Consider the following 20,295-nt stretch of genomic DNA (forward strand, 5'->3'; position numbering starts at 1 on the left):
GATGTACTTAGTCCATAAGTACACAAACGTGTACTTCATGTTTAGTGACATGCTAATTCTTATTTTTCCCAAATTCCATTGTATGTAATACTCTTCTGACACCAACCAGATGGCAGTATAAGTGTCCACATAAGCGGCCATAAGACCCCAATTCAGTAGTGTACACAATTTTGGAAATAAGAGCTAAAAGGTGCTGTCCACGCATGTGGCCACTGAGCCTTAAGGCAGCCTTCAGATGGTCACTTGTAACAGTGAATAGAAATTAGGGATGTCCGATAATGGCTTTTTGCCGATATCCGATATGCCGATATTGTCCAACTCTTTAATTACCGATACCGATATCAACCGATACCGATATCAACCGATATATACAGTCGTGGAATTAACACATTATTATGCAACCAGGTATGGTGAAGATAAGGTACTTTTTCAAAAAATGAATCAAATAAAATAAGATAAATAAATTAAAAACATTTTCTTGAATAAAAAAGAAAGTAAAACAATATAAAAACAGTTACATAGAAACTAGTAATTAATGAAAATTTGTCAAATTAACTGTTAAAGGTTAGTATTATTAGTGGACCAGCAGCACGCACAATCATGTGTGCTTACGGACTGTATCCCTTGCAGACTGTATTGATATATATTGATATATAATGTAGGAACCAGAATATTAATAACAGAAAGAAACAACCCTTTTGTGTGAATGAATGGGGGTGGGAGGTTTTTTGTGTTAGTGCACTAATTGTAAGTGTATCTTGTGTTTTTTATGCGGATTTAATAAATAAAAATATTTAAAAAATGATACTGATAATTAAAAAAACGATACCGATAATTTCCGATATTACATTTTAACGTGTTTATCGGCCGATAATATCGGCAGACCGATATTATCGGACATCTCTAATAGAAATGTATTAGAATTTTCCTCATGATATTGTTACACAATTGCCTATGCATTTCATTATTATATTTCTTTACGTACACTTTGAAAAGAAATGTGGTTTTACAGCAAAAAAACTGTTAGCTCAGTCTGCAGAAATATACTGTAAAATGTACCGTATTTTTCGGACTATAAGTCGCAGTTTTTTTCATAGTTTGGCCGGGGGTGCGACTTATACTCAGGAGCGACTTATGTGTGAAATTATTAACACATTAGCGTAAAATATCAAATAATATTATTTTGCTCATTCACGTAAGAGACTAGACGTAAAAGATGTCATGGGATTTAGCGATTAGGAGTGACAGATTGTTTGGTAAACGTATAGCATGTTCTATATGTTATAGTTATTTGAATGACTCTTACCATAATATGTTACGTTAACATACCAGTTGGTTATTTATGCCTCATATAACGTACACTTATTCAGCCTGTTGTTCACTATTCTTTATTTATTTTAAATTGCCTTTCAAATGTCTATTCTTGGTGTTGGCTTTTATCAAATACATTTCCCCAAAAAATGCGACTTATACTCCAGTGCGACTTAAATATGTTTTTTTCCTTCTTTATTATGCATTTTCGGCCGGTGCGACTTATACTCTGAAAAATACGGTATACGGGTTATACTTGTTTAGCCCTTTCCTACCTTCAAGGTACTCAAAGCACTTTGACACTATTTTCCACATTCACCCATTCACAACACACATTCACACACACTGATGGCGGAATCTGCCATGCAAGGCACTAACCACGACCCATCAGGAGCAAGGGTGAAGTGTCTTGCTCAAGGACACAACGGACGTGACGAGGTTGGTAGAAGCTGGGGATCGAACCAGGAACCCTCAGGTTGCTGGCACGGCCACTCTCCCAACCGCGCCACGCCGTCCCCACTGTACACTGTTTTACAGCATAGTACTGGAGATGTAAAAACGGTAGGGATGCACAAACAAATCGATTCACTTGAATTCTTACACATCAGGATTCTAAATCGATTCTTAATTTAAAAAAATGTGTTAAAAAAAAAAATACAGTACAGGCCAAAAGTTTGGACACACCTTCTCCTCATTCAATGCGTTTTCTTTATTTTCATGACTATTTACATTGTAGATTGTCACATCAGAACTATGAATGAACACATGTGGAGTTATGTACTTAACAAAAAAAAGGTGAAATAACTGTAAACATGTTTTATATTCTAGTTTCTTCAAAATATCCACCCTTTGTTCTGATTATTGCTTCGCAGACTCCTGGCATTCTCTCTATGAGCTTCAAGCACACCTGTGAAGTGAAAACCATTTCAGGTGACTACCTCTTGAAGCTCATGGAGAGAATGCCAAGAGTGTGCGAAAAAGTAATCAGAACAAAGGGTGGCTATTTTGAAGAAACTAGAATATAAAACATGTTTTCAGTTATTTCACCTTCTTTTGTTAAGTACATAACTCCACATGAGTTCATTCATAGTTTTGATGTGACAATCTACAATGTAAATAGTCATGAAAATAAAGAAAACACATTGAATGAGATGTGTGAGGTGTGTCTAAATATTTTTTTTAAATATGTTTTTAAGCCATCTCCATTCAACCAGAAAGAGCTTTTCTTACCTGTAACCAGTTTTGTAAGAGTTTGATAATAATCATTATACCAAAAAAAGCATTGCGAGAATCCATTCCGTCACCTTAGAAATTGGAGTCCATTTTTTTTTAACCGTAAAATCTATGGGTGTTGCTTTTACGGTGTATTACTGTAAATAGTACAACTTTACCACCGTTTTTCTACGGTGAAAAACTGGCAGCTCAGTCGCCAGAAATTTTACTGTAAAGTTTTACAGTGTTAGATTTGATGGATAACTTTTTGGATATCGTAAGGCAGTATTAAGTATTTATTGTTATTTTAACAAAAAAGTAGGGGTTCACAAAAAAATGTTGCGATTCACTTCAGAATCAAGATTATTATTCATCCCGATTCAAATTCGATTCATCATTTTCAAAAATTGATATAAAAGAAAATAATAAAGTTTAAAAATAAAATTATATATATATATATATATATATATATATATATATATATATATATATATATATATATATATATATATATATATATATATATATATATATATATATATATATGCATATATATGTGTGTATGTATATATATATATGTATATACGTATATATTTATGTGTATATATACGTATATATATATATATATATGCATATATATATGTGTATGTGTATGTATATATATATATATATATATATATATGTATATACGTATATATTTATGTGTATATATACGTATATATTTATGTGTATATATACACATGTGTATTTATTTATTTATATATATGTATGTGTGTATTTATTTACAAATATATATATATATATATGTGTGTGTGTATATATATATATACTGTATATATATACATATATATATATATATATGTATATATATATATATATATATACTGTATATATATACTGTATATATTAGGGTTGCAACAACTAATCGATTAAAATCGATTATAAAAATAGTTGGCGATTAATTTAGTCATCGATTCGTTTGATCTATGTCTTGCGCATGCGCAGAGGCAATTTTTATTTATTTATTTTTATTTTTTAAATAAACCGCAACATGTACAAACAGCTGAGAAACAATAATCAAAATAAGTATGGTGCCAGTATGCTGCTTTTTTTCCAATAAAATACTGGAAAGGATAGAAATGTAGTTTGTCTCTTTTATCCGATTATTAATCGATTAATCGAAGTAATAATCGACAGATTAATCGATTATCAAATTAATCGTTAGTTGCAGCCCTAATATATATATATATATATATGTATATATATATATATGTGTGTGTATATGTATATGTGTATATATACACGTGTATTTATTTATTTATATATATGTATGTGTGTATTTATTTACATATATATATTTATATATATATATTTGTGTACAGTATATGTGTGTATATATATGTATATGTGTATATACACATGTATTTTATATATATGTATATGTGTATTTATTTAAGTATATATATATATATATGTACATATATATATGTATATATACATACATATGTATATATATATACATATATATGTATATATATATACATATATATGTATATATATGTATATATATATACATATATACTGTATATATATATATTATTTTATTTATTTATTTATTTTAAAATTTAAAAAAAAAAATAAGAATACGTTTTCAAGCCATCTTCAGGCAACCAGAAGGAGATTTTCTAACCTGTAACCTGCTTTGAAAAAGTTTCATTAAAATTATTATACCAAATAATACATTGCAAGAATCGGTTTGATTTGAGTATTGATCGAATTGTCACCCCAGGAATTGGAATCAGATCAAATTGTTGGGGGCCGAAAGATTCACACATCACACATGCAACTGCATGCATGCATGTATATTTGTCTGCTAAGTTGGAAAGAACAAATACATTTAATAAGAAAAGATAAAGTACTTTATTGATGCATGCTATTTCCAGGCTTTTGCAGGCTATATGAAATGATATGATGGGCCAGATCTGACCTGCGAGCCTTGAGTTTGACCCCTGTGGGTTGCACTATTGTTAGTAGTTAATACGTACGTCATGCATTAATGATCTAAATGAATGACTCAAGTATGAAATTAAACCGAACATTATGTCGTTTCACATAAAAACTAATTGAAAGTGTGCAGGGCGTGTGATTGACAGTCGTGGGTCGGAGAAAAATCTTAATCCACGATCAAACCTGCTAAAGCTCTTTGTTTACAAAAGAAACACAGAAGCTGCAGGGTTGAGAGGGGGTCAACTACGCTGAACCACAAACACATTTTGGCTTCATAAACTTTTTTTTTTTTTAAATGTTCTTTAACAACACGGCACCCTGTTGGTACTGTGGACTGAAGCGTCATCGCACAACTTTCTCCTGCACGGCAAAGCTGTAAAAGCTCTGCAAATTAGCTTTAGCTTTACCCTTCCTCCAGAGGCCGGCGGGGCTGATTGGACAGGACACTGATGCTCGACGCACTAATCCCCTTGATTTTCCAGTCATGATGGAGGGACTAAAACAGCCCGGCCACAAACTAAACTCAACAAAAAACCACTCTCCATATGCATGAATACCTCTTACACAAGTTTCAGTCATCATTTGTGTTCATGTAATCCTATTAGTATTGTACATGTGTACCTAATACACATGTCAAACTCAAGGCCCCCGGCCACATCCGGCCCGACACATCATTTAATGTGGCCCGTGAAAGCCTGGGAATAATGTGGATACTTCATCTTTCCTTTTTTTTTTTTACCATTTTAATTGGAAAGTCAATAACTTACAAATATCCAAAACAAGCAATAAAAAAACATATAAATAAGATGACTCTCAATCTATGTTAGCAAAAATTCCCCAATTACTAAATTTTACATACCAAAAAAGCAAATATGCCTGAAAGACAGCGCTCAAAAGTAGCTCGCTCGATGCTCATGTGATTAGCATTAGCGATTTTACATGGCAATTATTTGTATTTTTTTCCATTTAATTTTTATTGACATCCAGCATCAGACATTCCTATCCATTACATCATATTTACATACGTCATATATCTGTTGTCTGCCCTAAATGTCAAAATATTTTTTTGTTTATATCCCAACGATGCCAGCCCCCACCCAAAAGAAAGAAACAGCAGTAAAACAAAATAAAAATTATATTTACAGATAAATCAATTAAATAAAGCATAAATAAATAATAATCAGAAATTATTAATAATAATCAGAAATAAATTAAAAGAATATAAACAGATAATAAATAATAATTTTAAAAAAGTGTATATATATATATATATATATATATATATATATATATATATATATATATATATATATATATGTATGTATGTATGTATGTATGTATGTATGTATATATATATGTATGTATGTATATATATACGTATGTATGTATATATATATGTATGTATATATATATGTTTATATATATATATGTATATATATATATATATATGTATGTATGTGTATATATATATTTATATGTATGTATGTGTGTGTGTATATATATATGTATGTGTATATATATATATATATATATATATATATATATATATATATATATATATATATATATATATATATATATACATATATATACATACTTCATCATTCTTACTAAATGTTTTCATTGTTTCCATTTTGACAGAAGAAAATGTATGTAATAGTTGACATTTCATATGTTTTAAACTTTGATATACAGTACAGGCCAAAAGTTTGGACACACCTTCTCCTCATTCAATGCGTTTTCTTTATTTTCATGACTATTTACATTGTAGATTGTCACATCAAAACTATGAATGAACACATGTGGAGTTATGTATTTAACAAAAAAAAAGGTGAAATAACTGAAAACATGTTTTATATGCTAGTTCTTCAAAATAGCCACCCTTTGCTCTGATTACTGCTTTGCACACTCTTGGCATTCTCTCCATGAGCTTCAAAAGGTAGTCACCTGAAAGGGTTGTCACTTCACAGGTGTCATAGTTTTGATGCCTTCAGTGACAATCTACAATGTAAATCGTCATGAAAACGCATTAAAATGAGAAGGTGTGTCCAAACTTTTGGCCTGTACTGTATGTACAAATATTCACTTGTTATTGGTGTGAATCTTTGGGCACCTCGCCATTCGATTCTGATTCCTGGGGTGAGGATTTGATTCATAACCGATACTCTAATCAACACGATTCTCGATTCAAACCGATTTTTGCAATGTATTATTTGGTATAATAATAACAACACCTTAACAAAACAGCTTCCAGGTTACAAAACCTCCTTTTGGTTGCTGATGTATGACACATACGTGCACCAAGTAAGCATAGAGATGGCCTAGAAAATGTTTTTTTAAGGAATGTTTTTAAAAAAATACAATAAATTCGATTTTTGAAAATTACTAACAAAAATCAGGATTCAAATGTGATAAAAAAAAACATTTTTTAGCACCCCTAAATATTATATACTACCGGTATATGATAGTTTGTAAAAATAACAATAAATACTTCAATTTCTACTTGTCATCTTGACTTGGGGTCATCCTAGATGAAAAGTTGACATGGAAAACTCATATATTGCATGTGAAAAATAAGGTATCTAAAAGCGTATTTATTTTGAACAGGGTTAAATACAGTTTCCTGTATAATACAACGAGAATGTTATATGGATCAATTATTCTACCTTATTTCAATTATTGTGCAGAAATATGGGGAAACACATATCACAGCAACATAATGCCTTTCTTTCATTTACAGGAAAGAATAATTCGTATTATTTTTAAAGTAGGATATAGGAATTACTCTTCATTAGGTCAGGGTTATTTAAACTAAAAGACATTTTAGATTGCATACTCTATTAGTGATGTTCAAAGCTAGAAATAAAGTTCTTCCGAAGGACTTACAAAAGTTATTTGTGTTCACGTCTGAAGATGAGAATCACAGAAGGCCGTATGACTTTAAACATCCAAGAGCGCACTGTAAAAACTGAAATCTAAGTAAGATTAAATATCTCAAATAAGGGTGATATTTGCTTATTTTCTGTCTGCTAAGATCATTCTTCTCGCTAAGCAGATTTTATGTTAGAGTGTTTTACTTGTTTTAAGTGTTTTGGTCCTAAATGATCTCAGTAAGACATTACAGCTTGTTGCTGAGATTTGATGACCTATATTGAGTAAAACATGCTTGAAACTAGAATATCAACTGTTGCAAAGCTGTGTCATCAACACTCACAAGTATAAAACTACTTTTTTAAAGTAATAATTTGAAATAAAAAATCATGACTTTGACACAATTGTGTCTCATAATTAAAACAGATGACAGCCAAATGGACTTTGCTGTTTTATTTTCAATGAAACAATAGAAAAGATGTACTCCTATAGTAGTACAGTTGGCACAGTACAGTAAACTGACAATTAATATTTAAACATTTGACATTTCAAACAATTTTGAACAGAAAACACATTCAAATAAATTCTTCAAAATTACAATTAAAAAAATTGCCCGTGGGTCGGGCTGTAAATATATATATATATATATATATATATATATATATATATATATGTATATTTTTTTAGTATAAATTTGCTGATTTTAAGAAATGTAATGCCGAGCGCATATCAATATGTCAAGATAATGGCACTAGCATTTACTTCATTTAAGAATAGTTTTCAACATACTGAGAAAAAAAGTTTCATATTTGTTTTTTCCACCAAGAAAAGTGCACTTGTTATTAGTGAGAATATACTTATTTTAAGGTATTTTGGGGTTCATTGAGGTTAGCTAATTTTACTTGTCTTGGAAAGTCTTGACAAGCCAAATGTTCTTGTTTTATTGGCAGATAATTTTGCTTAGTTCAAGTAAAATACCCCTCATTTCTTGTATTTTCTTACCTTGTTTTTGAACACTGACTTTTTGCAGTGCGCAAACAAACTTGAAACAAATGTGCTTGTCTGTTGCTGGTGTTAAAGCACGGAATTATCTGAAGAAAGACTTAAAAAGTTGCAGGAATATTTTTGAATTTAAAAAGAGTTACAAAAAGAGACAACTGGCATTATATCAAACTGATTTTTGATTTTGAAAGGACGTGTCATTGTGAAAATACTTGAACGGAAATTTTAAAGTATGTTGGTGGAGGGAACAGTGATAAAGTCATTTAAAATAATTTGTGTTTAAAAAAGGGGGCAAATAAATATAAGATTATTATTCTTCCATCTGCTCCTTTCTGATCATGGAAATGTATAACAAACAAAAAAAACAATGAAAGTGTGAACTGTAAAGTGTGACTTACGATTTCAAAGTACGTACAAAAATCAAATAACCAAATGCATAGGCAGTAATATAATTAGGCAATTATACTTTTATATTCGGTAGGTTGTGAGTTCAAACCCCGGACAAGTCATACCAAAGACTATAAAAATGGGAGCCATTACCTCCCTGCTTGACACTTAGCATCAAGGGTTGGTATTGGGGCTTAAACTACCAAAAAATGATTCCCGGGCGCGGCCACCGCTGCTGCTCACTGCTCCCCTCACCTCCCAGGGGGTGATCAAGGGTGATGGGTCAAAGGCAGAGAATAATTTCGCCACACCTCGTGTGTGTGTGACAATACTTTATTAGTACTTTATTATTATTATTATATTCTTACATTCACTGTTCCAAGCGGCCCTCTGACTGCGATGTGGCCCTCGATGAAAACAAGTTGGACACCCCTGACCTAATGTTTCGGCCTGTGAGTGAGGGTATTGACGTGTGCTTTAAATTCCACTTTGTGTTGGCCTGACCCCTCTAATCACCCACCCAGGAAACCTGCCTAGTAACCTCTCCACCCACATCCCTCTTGCCGTCCCCATTTCTGGCATGCTAATCCTTAGTCCTGACCTACCTTCACCCCAAATCCACTTATACCGAACTCGGTCTCATAGCCACCAGCGCCATGGAACGTCAAATTCATAACGTTATGATGTCACTTACTCTTTGACCTCCTTTGCGCTGAAGTCCAGGTAACGGTTGCTGACCCACTGGATCTCGAACCAGTCCCTGTAGTTGTTGTTTCCGCAGCAACGAAACTCGCTCTGCATCAGGTCCAGGGTCCTCTTCATGTAGCAGCGTCCCGGCGTGTCCGTGTCCTTGTAGTACCTCATGCCGTTCTTCAGGCCCTCGGCCAGCGTGAACTGCAGCGGGATCCTCATCACGAAGCACAAGAGGGCCGTCACCACCAGCAGCGCGTTGAAGACCACGCAGACCATCAGGAAGTTCTTCAGTATGGGCTTCCACTTGACAAACTTGGTGGGGTCCAGCGAGTCGTAGCAGACCTTGCCTCCGAAGGCGTTGATGGCGCAGGCGAGCAGGCCCATCAGTATGAGCAGGTTGGGCAGGAAGTGGCTCTCGTTGTTGTCCATCAGTTCCGAGCGCTTTCGCAGCTCGATCTTGAAGAAGAGGCCCATGCTGAAGACCAGCACGCCGGCCATTACGGCGAACCAGAACAGGAACCAGACGGTCTGGGCGAGCTTTACTCGCTTTTTCAGGTCGAACTTAATCTTCATCAAAGCCATCGTTCAATGAGACGTGTCCTTGCCTGTCTGAAAGGAATCGAGATCCAAAAGTTTGAGTTGAACAAAACAGTCCTTTTTGCCCAGACAGTCTTCTTTGGTGGGTCAACTCAGTCTGTAATCCATCCCCCGGCACCAAGCATTGAAAAAGGATCCAGGAGGACCCCCGTGGAGCTCAAGCGTGTTATTCTCCCAAAGCTACCGCCTCGCCCATCGTTCCCAGAACTCCCAGTTTACCGCGTTTAACACCGGTGACGCCGACGGTGGTGTTTCTCCGGGAGGATTGCTGAGGATCCTCACGATTACATTCAAAGTTGCAGTACGTCATGCTAAGCTCCTGTAAGCGGCCCTGATCCAATTTGCAAAAAAAAATCCCCCTCCACAAGATGAGCCTGATTCGAAGCTGCTGCCCGGGGCCTTAATTGGTTTGACTGTTCACGTGGTCGCCCTGACTGCACCTTGATTGGACTCCCTCGGAGCTCCTGGGGATCATAAGAGACGTTCTGAAACATGACAACATGGAAGCTATTCCAGGCTAGGATCCATCCACAGGTACAGGTCCGCAAGTTCAATGCAAAGCCCACGTCTTAACCGGTGGAGTCAATTAAGCATCGTCAGTATACTCGAAGAAACAATGGAACTAAGTCTTTTGGATCAAATGTTCAAAATGGTAAAACCAGTTGAAAAATTGCAAGAATTTACATTTTGCACCGTCGGATCTTAAGAAAGTTCTAAGTCGGGTGTGTCAAAAGTGTGACCCGGGGCCATTTGTGGAATAGAATAACCTACTCAGTGGCCTAGTGGTTAGAGCAGGGGTCACCAACGCGGTGCCCGCGGGCACCAGGTAGCCCGTAAGGACCAGATGAGTAGCCTGCTGGCCTGTTCTAAAAATAGCTCAAATAGCAGCACTTACCAGTGAGCTGCCTCTATTTTTTAAATTGTATTTATTTACTAGCAAGCTGGTCTCGCTTTGCCCGAAATTTTTAATTCTAAGAGAGACAAAACTCAAATAGAATTTGAAAATCCAAGAAAAATTTTTAAAGACTTGGTCTTCACTTGTTTAAATAAATTCATTATTTTTTTACTTTTCTTCTTTTAACTTTCAGAAAGACAATTTTAGAGAAAAAATACAACCTTAAAAATGATTTTAGGATTTTTAAACACATATACCTTTTTACCTTTTAAATTCCTTCCTCTTCTTTCCTGACAATTTAAATCAATGTTCAAGTAAATTTATTTTTTTTATTGTAAAGAATAATAAATACATTTTAATTCAATTCTTCATTTTAGCTTCTGTTTTTTCGACGAAGAATATTTGTGAAATATTTCTTCAAACTTATTATGATTAAAATTAAAAAAATATATTCTGGCAAATCTAGAAAATCTGTAGAATCAAATTTGAATCTTATTTTAAAGTCTTTTGAATTTCTTTTAAAATTTTTGTTCTGGAAAATCTAGAAGAAATAATGATTTGTCTTTGTTAGAAATATAGCTTGGTCCAATTTGTTATATATTCTAACAAAGTGTAGATTGGATTTTAACCTATTTAAAATATGTCAACCAAATTCTAAAATTAATCTTAATCAGGAAAAATTACTAATGATGTTCCATAAATTTTTTTTTTTTTTTTTTTTCAAAAAGATTCGAATCAGTTAGTTTTTCTTTTCTTTTTTTCGGTTGAACTTTGAATTTTAAAGAGTCGAAATTGAAGATAAACTATGTTTCAAAATTTAATTGTCATTTTTTTCGTGTTTTCTCCTCTTTTAAACCATTCAATTAAGTGTAAATATCATTAATTATTAATAATAACATAGAGTTAAAGGTAAATTGAGCAAATTGGCTATTTCTGGCAATTTATTTAAGTGTGCATCAAACTGGTAGCCCTTCGCATTAATCAGTACCCAAGAAGTAGCTCTTGCTTTCAAAAAGGTTGGTGACCCCTGGGTTAGAGTGTCCGCCCTGAGATCGGTAGCTTGTGAGTTCAAACCCCGGCCGAGTCATACCAAAGACTATAAAAATGGGACCCATTTCCTCCCTGCTTGGCACTCAGCATCAAGGGTTGGAATTGGGGGTTAAATCACCAAAAAATTATTCCTGGGCGCGGCACCGCTGCTGCCCACTGCTCCCCTCACCTCCCAGGGGATGGGTCAAATGCAGAGGACGAATTTCACCACACCTAGTGTGTGTGTGACAATCATTGGTACTTTGACTTTAACTTAGTGAAGTGAATTGTGAAGTGAATTATATTTATATAGCACTTTTCTCTAGTGACTCAAAGCGCTTTTACATAGTGAAACCCAATATCTAAGTTACATTTAAACCATTTTGGGTGGCACTGGGAGCAGGTGGGTAAAGTGTCTTGCCCAAGGACACAACGGCAGTGACTAGGATGGCGGAAGCGGGGATCGAACCTGGAACCCTCAAGTTGCTGGCACGGCCGCTCTACCCATAAAAGAGCATACGGTTGAAATTCAAAACATAATATATTATATCATCTTTATGCGGTTGATACGCAAATCTATGTCCCTTTTGAAAAAGAAAAGGGACACACGTTTAAAATCACTTTTAAATTGTCTTGAGGACATAAAAGCATGGTTGGCGGTAAACTTTCTAAACTTAAAAATGAGAAAAAGACGGAAATTATTGTATTTGGCTCAAAAGTACAACAGAATGCTCCCCCCAGTGACCTGGACCCCCTGATGCCTTGACCCGAACACCTTGTGTGGTGTTCGGGTCTGTGGGACCCATTTTCATTTTTTATTAAAAGAAAAATGATACAATTAATTAATTTTTCAAACTGAGACTCACTGACTTTGGCTCACTTTCTGTGAAGAACATATATCAGAATACATATTTAATGACCACACACCATACACCACCCCTACACATTTCTGTTACATATAAGATGTCCGAGTCCAATGGACTAATAGAAGTGTGGAAATTGATGTTCTGTGTACCACATGCACCCACCCACACACACACACAGCAGTCCTAGACAGGAGGAGGACAGAGTGTAGATACACAGAACATCAGAGGGTGAAATGTGCGAGAAAATGAGAGCAGACAGTGTTGACAAACAACGTTGCAACCTTGTGTGGGAACCGCATGTGCAGAAACACAAAAGAAGAATCCCTGTGGGATGCAGAAACTGGCAGAGAAATTTTCCGTGCGACGTTCATATTGTTGTTACTCAGCCAGCGTTTGTGGGTCTGATGGACCCGTTGCATTTGGTGGCTTTTAATGCCTCACAATCAAACACTTTTATGTTAAAATACTGAACAGATGTTTATTGGGATAAGGTAAACATCTGTTCAGTATTTTAACATAAAAGTGTTTGATTGTGAGGCATTGAAAGCCACCAAATGCAACGGGTCCATCAGACCCACAAACGCTGGCTGAGTAACAACAATATGAACATTACACCAAGGTTAAAACCCACAGTCACAAATCTTTGTTTTGAAGGCCTACTGAAATGAAATGTTTTTATTTAAACGGGGATAGCAGGTCCATTCTATGTGTCACACTTCATCATTTCGCGATATTGCCATATTTTTGCTGAAATGATTTAGTAGAGAACATCGACGATAAAGTTCGCAACTTTTGGTCGCTGATAAAAAAGCCTTGCCTGTACCGGAAGTAGCGTGACGTCACAGGTTGTGGAGCGCCTCACATCTGCACATTGTTTACAATCATGGCCAGCAGCAGCGAGAGCGATTCGGACCGAGAAAGCGACGATTACCCCATTAATTTGAGCGAGGATGAAATAATCGTGGATGAGGAAAGTGAGAGTGAAAGATTAGAGGGCAGTGGAAGCGATTCAGATAGGGAAGATGCTGTGAGAGGCGGGTGGGACCTGATATTCAGCTGGGAATTACTAAATCAGTAAATAAACACAAGACATATATATACTCTATTAGCCACAACACAACCAGGCTTATATTTAATATGCCACAAATTAATCCGCATAACAAACACCTCCCCCCTCCCGTCCATATAACCCGCCAATACAAATCAAACACCCGCACAACACACTCAATCCCACAGCCCAAAGTACCGTTCACCTCCGTGAAGTTCATACAGCACATATATTTCCCCAAAGTTACGTACGTGACATGCACATAGCGGCACGCACGTACGGGCAAGCGATCAAATGTTTGGAAGCCAAAGCTGTGTACTCACGGTAGCGCGTCTGCTATCCAACTCAAAGTCCTCCTGGTTGTGTTGCTGCAGCCGGCCGCTAATACACCGCTTCCCACCTACAGCTTTCTTCTTTGCTGTCTCCATTGTTCATTAAACAAATTGCAACAGATTCACCAACACAGATGTCCAGAATACTGTGGAATTTTGCGATGAAAACAGACGACTTAATAGCTGGCCACAATGCTGTCCCAATATGTCCGCACAATCCGTGACGTCACGCGCAAACGTCATCATACCGAGACGTTTTCAGCAGAATATTTTGCGGGAAATTTAAAATTGCACTTTACTAATCTAACCCGGCCGTATCGGCATGTGTTGCAATGTTAAAGGCCTACTGAAATGATTTTTTTTTATTTAAACAGGAATAGCAGATCCATTCTATGTGTCATACTTGATCATTTCGCGATATTGCCATATTTTTGCTGAAAGGATTTAGTAGAGAAAATCGACGATAAAGTTCGCAACTTTTGCTCGCTGATAAAAAAAAGCCTTGCCTGTACCGGAAGTAGCGTGACGTCACAGGAGCTAGTATTCCTCACAATTCCCCGTTGTTTACAATGGAGCGAGAGAGATTCGGACCGAGAAAGTGATGATTACCCCATTAATTTGAGCGAGGATGAAAGATTCGTAGATGAGGAACGTTACAGTGAAGGACTTGAGAGGCAGCGATGGACGTATCTTTTTTCGCTCTGACCGTAACTTAGGTACAAGCTGGCTCATTGGATTCCACACTCTCCTTTTTCTATTGTGGATCACAGATTTGTATTTTAAACCACCTCGGATACTATATCCTCTTGAAAATGAGAGTCGAGAACGCGAAATGGACATTCAGTGCCTTTTATCTCCACGACAATACATCGGCGAAATGCTTTAGCTACGAGCTAACGTGATAGCATCTTGCTTTAACTGCATATAGAAACAAAAGAAATAAACCCCTGACGGGAAGTATAGATAGAAAATCAACAATACTATTAAACCGTGGACATGTAAATACACGGTTAATGCTTTCCAGGCTGGCGAAGGTTAACAATGCTGTGCTAACGACGCCATTGAAGCTAACTTAGCAACCAGACTGCACAGAGCTATGCTAAAAACATTAGCTCTCCACCTACGCCAGCCAGCCCTCATTTGCTCATCAACACCCGTGCTCACCTGCGTTCCAGCGATCGGCAGAAGGACGAAGGACTTCACCCGATGCGTTTGGCGGCCCGGAGACGTAGGAAGTCAAGGTGAAGTCGGCGGCTAGCGCGGCTAGCGCGGCTAGCGCTCCAACAAAGTCCTCCTGGTTGTGTTGCTGTAGTCCGCTGCTAATACACTGATCCCACCTACAACTGTCTTCTTTGCAGCCTTCATTGTTCATTAAAAAAATTGCAAAAGATGTCCAGAATACTGTGGAATTATGAAATGAAAACAGAGCTTTTTGTATAGGATTCTACGGGGTACCATAACTTCCGTTACTCGGACTTCGTCACGCGCATACGTCATCATACCGCGATGTTTCAGCCGGATATTTCCCGGGAATTTTAAAATGTCACTTTATAAATTAACCCGGCCGTATTGGCATGTGTTGCAATGTTAAGATTTCATCATTGATATATAAACTATCAGACTGCGTGGTCGGTAGTAGTGGCTTTCAGTAGGCCCTTAAGATTTGATCATAGATATATAAACTATCAGACTGCGTGGTCGGTAGTAGTGGCTTTCAGTAGGCCCTTAAGATTTGATCATAGATATATAAACTATCAGACTGCGTGGTCGGTAGTAGTGGGTTTCGGTAGGCCTTTAAGTTTGACAATGATTTTAAATTGGAACATCAGATTAACTCCGTTGTACGATCTAGTTTTTATCATTTAAGACTTTTAGCAAAAATTAAATCAGTTATCTTTGAACAACTTTGAGCGGGTAATCCATGCTGTTATTTCATCACGTTCGGACTACTGCAACTGCCTCTACGCTGGAATGAAGCAGGCCTCAATCGCTCGATCGCAGTTAGTCCAAAATGGTGCTGCTCACCTTTGAACTGGCACTAAAAAACATGAACACATTTTAGCATCCCTTTCACTGCCTCCCAGTTCATTTTAGAATTCATTTTAAAATATTGTTTGTTTTTAAATCTTTTAACGGATTAGCGCCACAATATATGCCAGACCTTTTAAAAATGTACACCCCCACAAGGTCTCTGAGGTCAGCTGATCAGTTTTCTTCTTGTCGTCCCAAAAACCCGTTTAAAATCCAGAGGTGATCGTGCATTTTCTGCTGTGGCTCCAAAACTTTGGAACAACATCCCTCTTGGACGGCTCCGTCTTGAATGAGTTTTAAATCACGTCTTAAAACATATTTTTACTCTCTGGCTTTTAAACCAGCATGAGAGTTGGATGATTTTAGTCCTTTTTATTTTCTCTGATGTATTTATTATTTTATAGTTAAATGTTTTACTTTACTGACATTCCTGACTCTGATAACACAAAGCTGCCATGCAGGCTTTTTCTTTAAAACTGTCATTGCTCAAAAAACAATAATTAATCAAAATCGATGTTCTTATGAATTATTGACCTTTTCAAAGCTTTGCATTAAAAAAAATATTCCACTTTGAAGTATTTTTGGTCGGGAAATATTGCATATTTTGTGCAGTTGCCATGAAATACGTTTTCTATGACAAAAAAGGGCATGGAACAAACCAAAAATCACATTAAAAAATTATTAAAAACTTTTAACTGACTGATAGATCTAAAGTTGATTTTGCGGTTTAATCATGAAAATAAAAAAATAATCTATGACTTGTTATTAACACTTTTATGAGCGTCGCCACTTTGGATCCCTCAATATTTTAACAGTCTTTTCTCAAAAACAATACTGAATCAAAATCAATGTTATGTATTATTGACCTATTCAAGGCTCCAATTCAGTGGTTCTTAACCTTGTTGGAGGTACTGAACCCCACCAGTTTCATATGCCAAACCCTTCTTTAGTGAAAAATAAAATGTTTTTTTTTCAAATTTAAGACAAAGTTATATGTTTTTGGTAACACTTTAGTATGGGGAACATATTCTAAGTAACAAAGACTTAATTTAGAGTTTTTTGGACACTAGGGGAACATATTCTAAGTAACAAAGACTTAATTTAGAGTTTTTTGGACACTAGGGGAACATATTCTAAGTAACAAAGACTTAATTTAGAGTTTTTTGGACACTAGGGGAACATATTCTAAGTAACAAAGACTTAATTTAGAGTTTTTTGGACACTAGGGGAACATATTCTAAGTAACAAAGACTTAATTTAGAGTTTTTTGGACACTAGGGGAACATATTCTAAGTAACAAAGACTTAATTTAGAGTTTTTTGGACACTAGGGGAACATATTCTAAGTAACAAAGACTTAATTTAGAGTTTTTTGGACACTAGGGGAACATATTCTAAGTAACAACGACTTAATTTAGAGTTATTTGGAAGCTAGGGGAACATATTCTAAGTAAGAAAGACTTAATTTAGAGTTATTTGGACACTAGGGGAACATATTCTAAGTAAAAAAGACTTAATTTTGAGTTTTTTGGACACTAGGGGAACATATTCTAAGTAACAAAGACTTAATTTAGAGTTTTTTGGACACTAGGGGAACATATTCTAAGTAAGAAAGACTTAATTTAGAGTTATTTGGACACTAGGGGAACATATTCTAAGTAAAAAAGACTTAATTTTGAGTTTTTTGGACACTAGGGGAACATATTCTAAGTAACAAAGACTTAATTTAGAGTTTTTTGGACACTAGGGGAACATATTCTAAGTAAAGAAGACTTAATTTAGAGTTTATTGGACACTAAGGGAACATATTCTAAGTAAAAAAGACTTAATTTAGAGTTTTTTGGACACTAGGGGAACATATTCTAAGTAACAAAGACTTAATTTAGAGTTTTTTGGACACTAGGGGAACATATTCTAAGTAAGAAAGACTTAATGTAGAGTTATTTGGACACTAGGGGAACATATTCTAAGTAACAAAGACTTAATTTAGAGTTTTTTGGACACTAGGGGAACATATTCTAAGTAACAAAAACTTAATTTAGAGTTTTTTGGACACTAGGGGAACATATTCTAAGTAACAAAGACTTAATTTAGAGTTTTTTGGACACTAGGGGAACATATTGTAAGTAACAAAGACTTAATTTAGAGTTTTTTGGACACTAGGGGAACATATTCTAAGTAACAAAGACTTAATTTAGAGTTTTTTGGACACTAGGGGAACATATTCTAAGTAACAAAGACTTAATTTAGAGTTTTTTGGACACTAGGGGAACATATTCTAAGTAACAACGACTTAATTTAGAGTTATTTGGAAGCTAGGGGAACATATTCTAAGTAAGAAAGACTTAATTTAGAGTTATTTGGACACTAGGGGAACATATTCTAAGTAAAAAAGACTTAATTTTGAGTTTTTTGGACACTAGGGGAACATATTCTAAGTAACAAAGACTTAATTTAGAGTTTTTTGGACACTAGGGGAACATATTCTAAGTAAGAAAGACTTAATTTAGAGTTATTTGGACACTAGGGGAACATATTCTAAGTAAAAAAGACTTAATTTTGAGTTTTTTGGACACTAGGGGAACATATTCTAAGTAACAAAGACTTAATTTAGAGTTTTTTGGACACTAGGGGAACATATTCTAAGTAAAGAAGACTTAATTTAGAGTTTATTGGACACTAAGGGAACATATTCTAAGTAAAAAAGACTTCATTTAGAGTTTTTTGGACACTAGGGGAACATATTCTAAGTAACAAAGACTTAATTTAGAGTTTTTTGGACACTAGGGGAACATATTCTAAGTAAGAAAGACTTAATGTAGAGTTATTTGGACACTAGGGGAACATATTCTAAGTAACAAAGACTTAATTTAGAGTTTTTTGGACACTAGGGGAACATATTCTAAGTAACAAAAACTTAATTTAGAGTTTTTTGGACACTAGGGGAACATATTCTAAGTAACAAAGACTTAATTTAGAGTTTTTTGGAAGCTAGGGGAACATATTCTAAGTAACAAAGACTTAATTTAGAGTTTTTTGGACACTAGGGGAACATATTCTAAGTAACAAAGACTTTATTTAGAGTTTTTTGGACACTAGGGGAACATATTCTAAATAAAAAAGACTTAATTTAGAGTTATTTGGACACTAGGGGAACATATTCTAAGTAACAAAGACTTAATTTAGAGTTTTTTGGACACTAGGGGAACATATTCTAAGTAGCAAAGACTTAATTTAGAGTTATTTGGACACTAGGGGAACATATTCTAAGTAACAAAGACTTAATTTTGAGTTTTTTGGACACTAGGGGAACATATTCTAAGTAACAAAGACTTAATGTAGAGTTTTTTGGACACTAGGGGAACATACTCAAAGTAGCAAAGACTTAATTTAGAGTTTTTTGGACACTAGGGGAACATATTCTAAGTAACAAAGACTTAATTTAGAGTTTTTTGGAAGCTAGGGGAACATATTCTAAGTAACAAAGACTTAATTTAGAGTTATTTGGACACTAGGGGAACATATTCTAAGTAACAAATACTTAATTTACAGTTATTTGGACACTAGGGGAACATATTCTAAGTAAAAAAGACTTAATTTAGAGTTTTTTGGACACTAGGGGAACATATTCTAAGTAACAAAGACTTAATTTAGAGTTTTTTGGACACGAGGGGAACATATTCTAAGTAGCAAAGACTTAATTTAGAGTTTTTTGGACACTAGGGGAACATATTCTAAGTAACAAAGACTTAATTTAGAGTTTTTTGGACACTAGGAGAACATATTCTAAGTAACAAAGACTTAATTTAGAGTTATTTGGACACTAGGGGAACATATTCTAAGTAACAAAGACTTAATTTAGAGTTTTTTTGGACACTAGGGGAACATATTCTAAGTAACAAAGACTTAATTTAGAGTTTTTTGGACACTAGGGGAACATATTCTAAGTAACAAAGACTTAATTTAGAGTTTTTTGGACACTAGGGGAACATACTCAAAGTAGCAAAGACTTAAT

General features: G+C 35.0%; 2 protein-coding genes across 10 annotated transcripts in view; one reads left to right on the plus strand and one right to left on the minus strand.

Moving 5' to 3' along the window:
- prph2a (peripherin 2a (retinal degeneration, slow)) overlaps positions 1 to 10,503 on the minus strand; it is a 23,775-nt gene extending 13,272 nt beyond the window's left edge. The window contains exon 1 of the mRNA XM_062057248.1: positions 9,485 to 10,503. Within this exon, the coding sequence (XP_061913232.1) occupies positions 9,485 to 10,065 (581 nt within the window). The 5' untranslated portion in view covers positions 10,066 to 10,503. The remainder of the gene's footprint in view (positions 1 to 9,484) is intronic.
- bicral (BICRA like chromatin remodeling complex associated protein) overlaps positions 1 to 20,295 on the plus strand; it is a 201,240-nt gene that overhangs the window by 132,113 nt on the left and 48,832 nt on the right. The window lies entirely within an intron of this gene.

This window comes from Entelurus aequoreus, linkage group LG08, assembly GCF_033978785.1.
Source record: "Entelurus aequoreus isolate RoL-2023_Sb linkage group LG08, RoL_Eaeq_v1.1, whole genome shotgun sequence".
NCBI lineage: Eukaryota > Metazoa > Chordata > Actinopteri > Syngnathiformes > Syngnathidae > Entelurus > Entelurus aequoreus.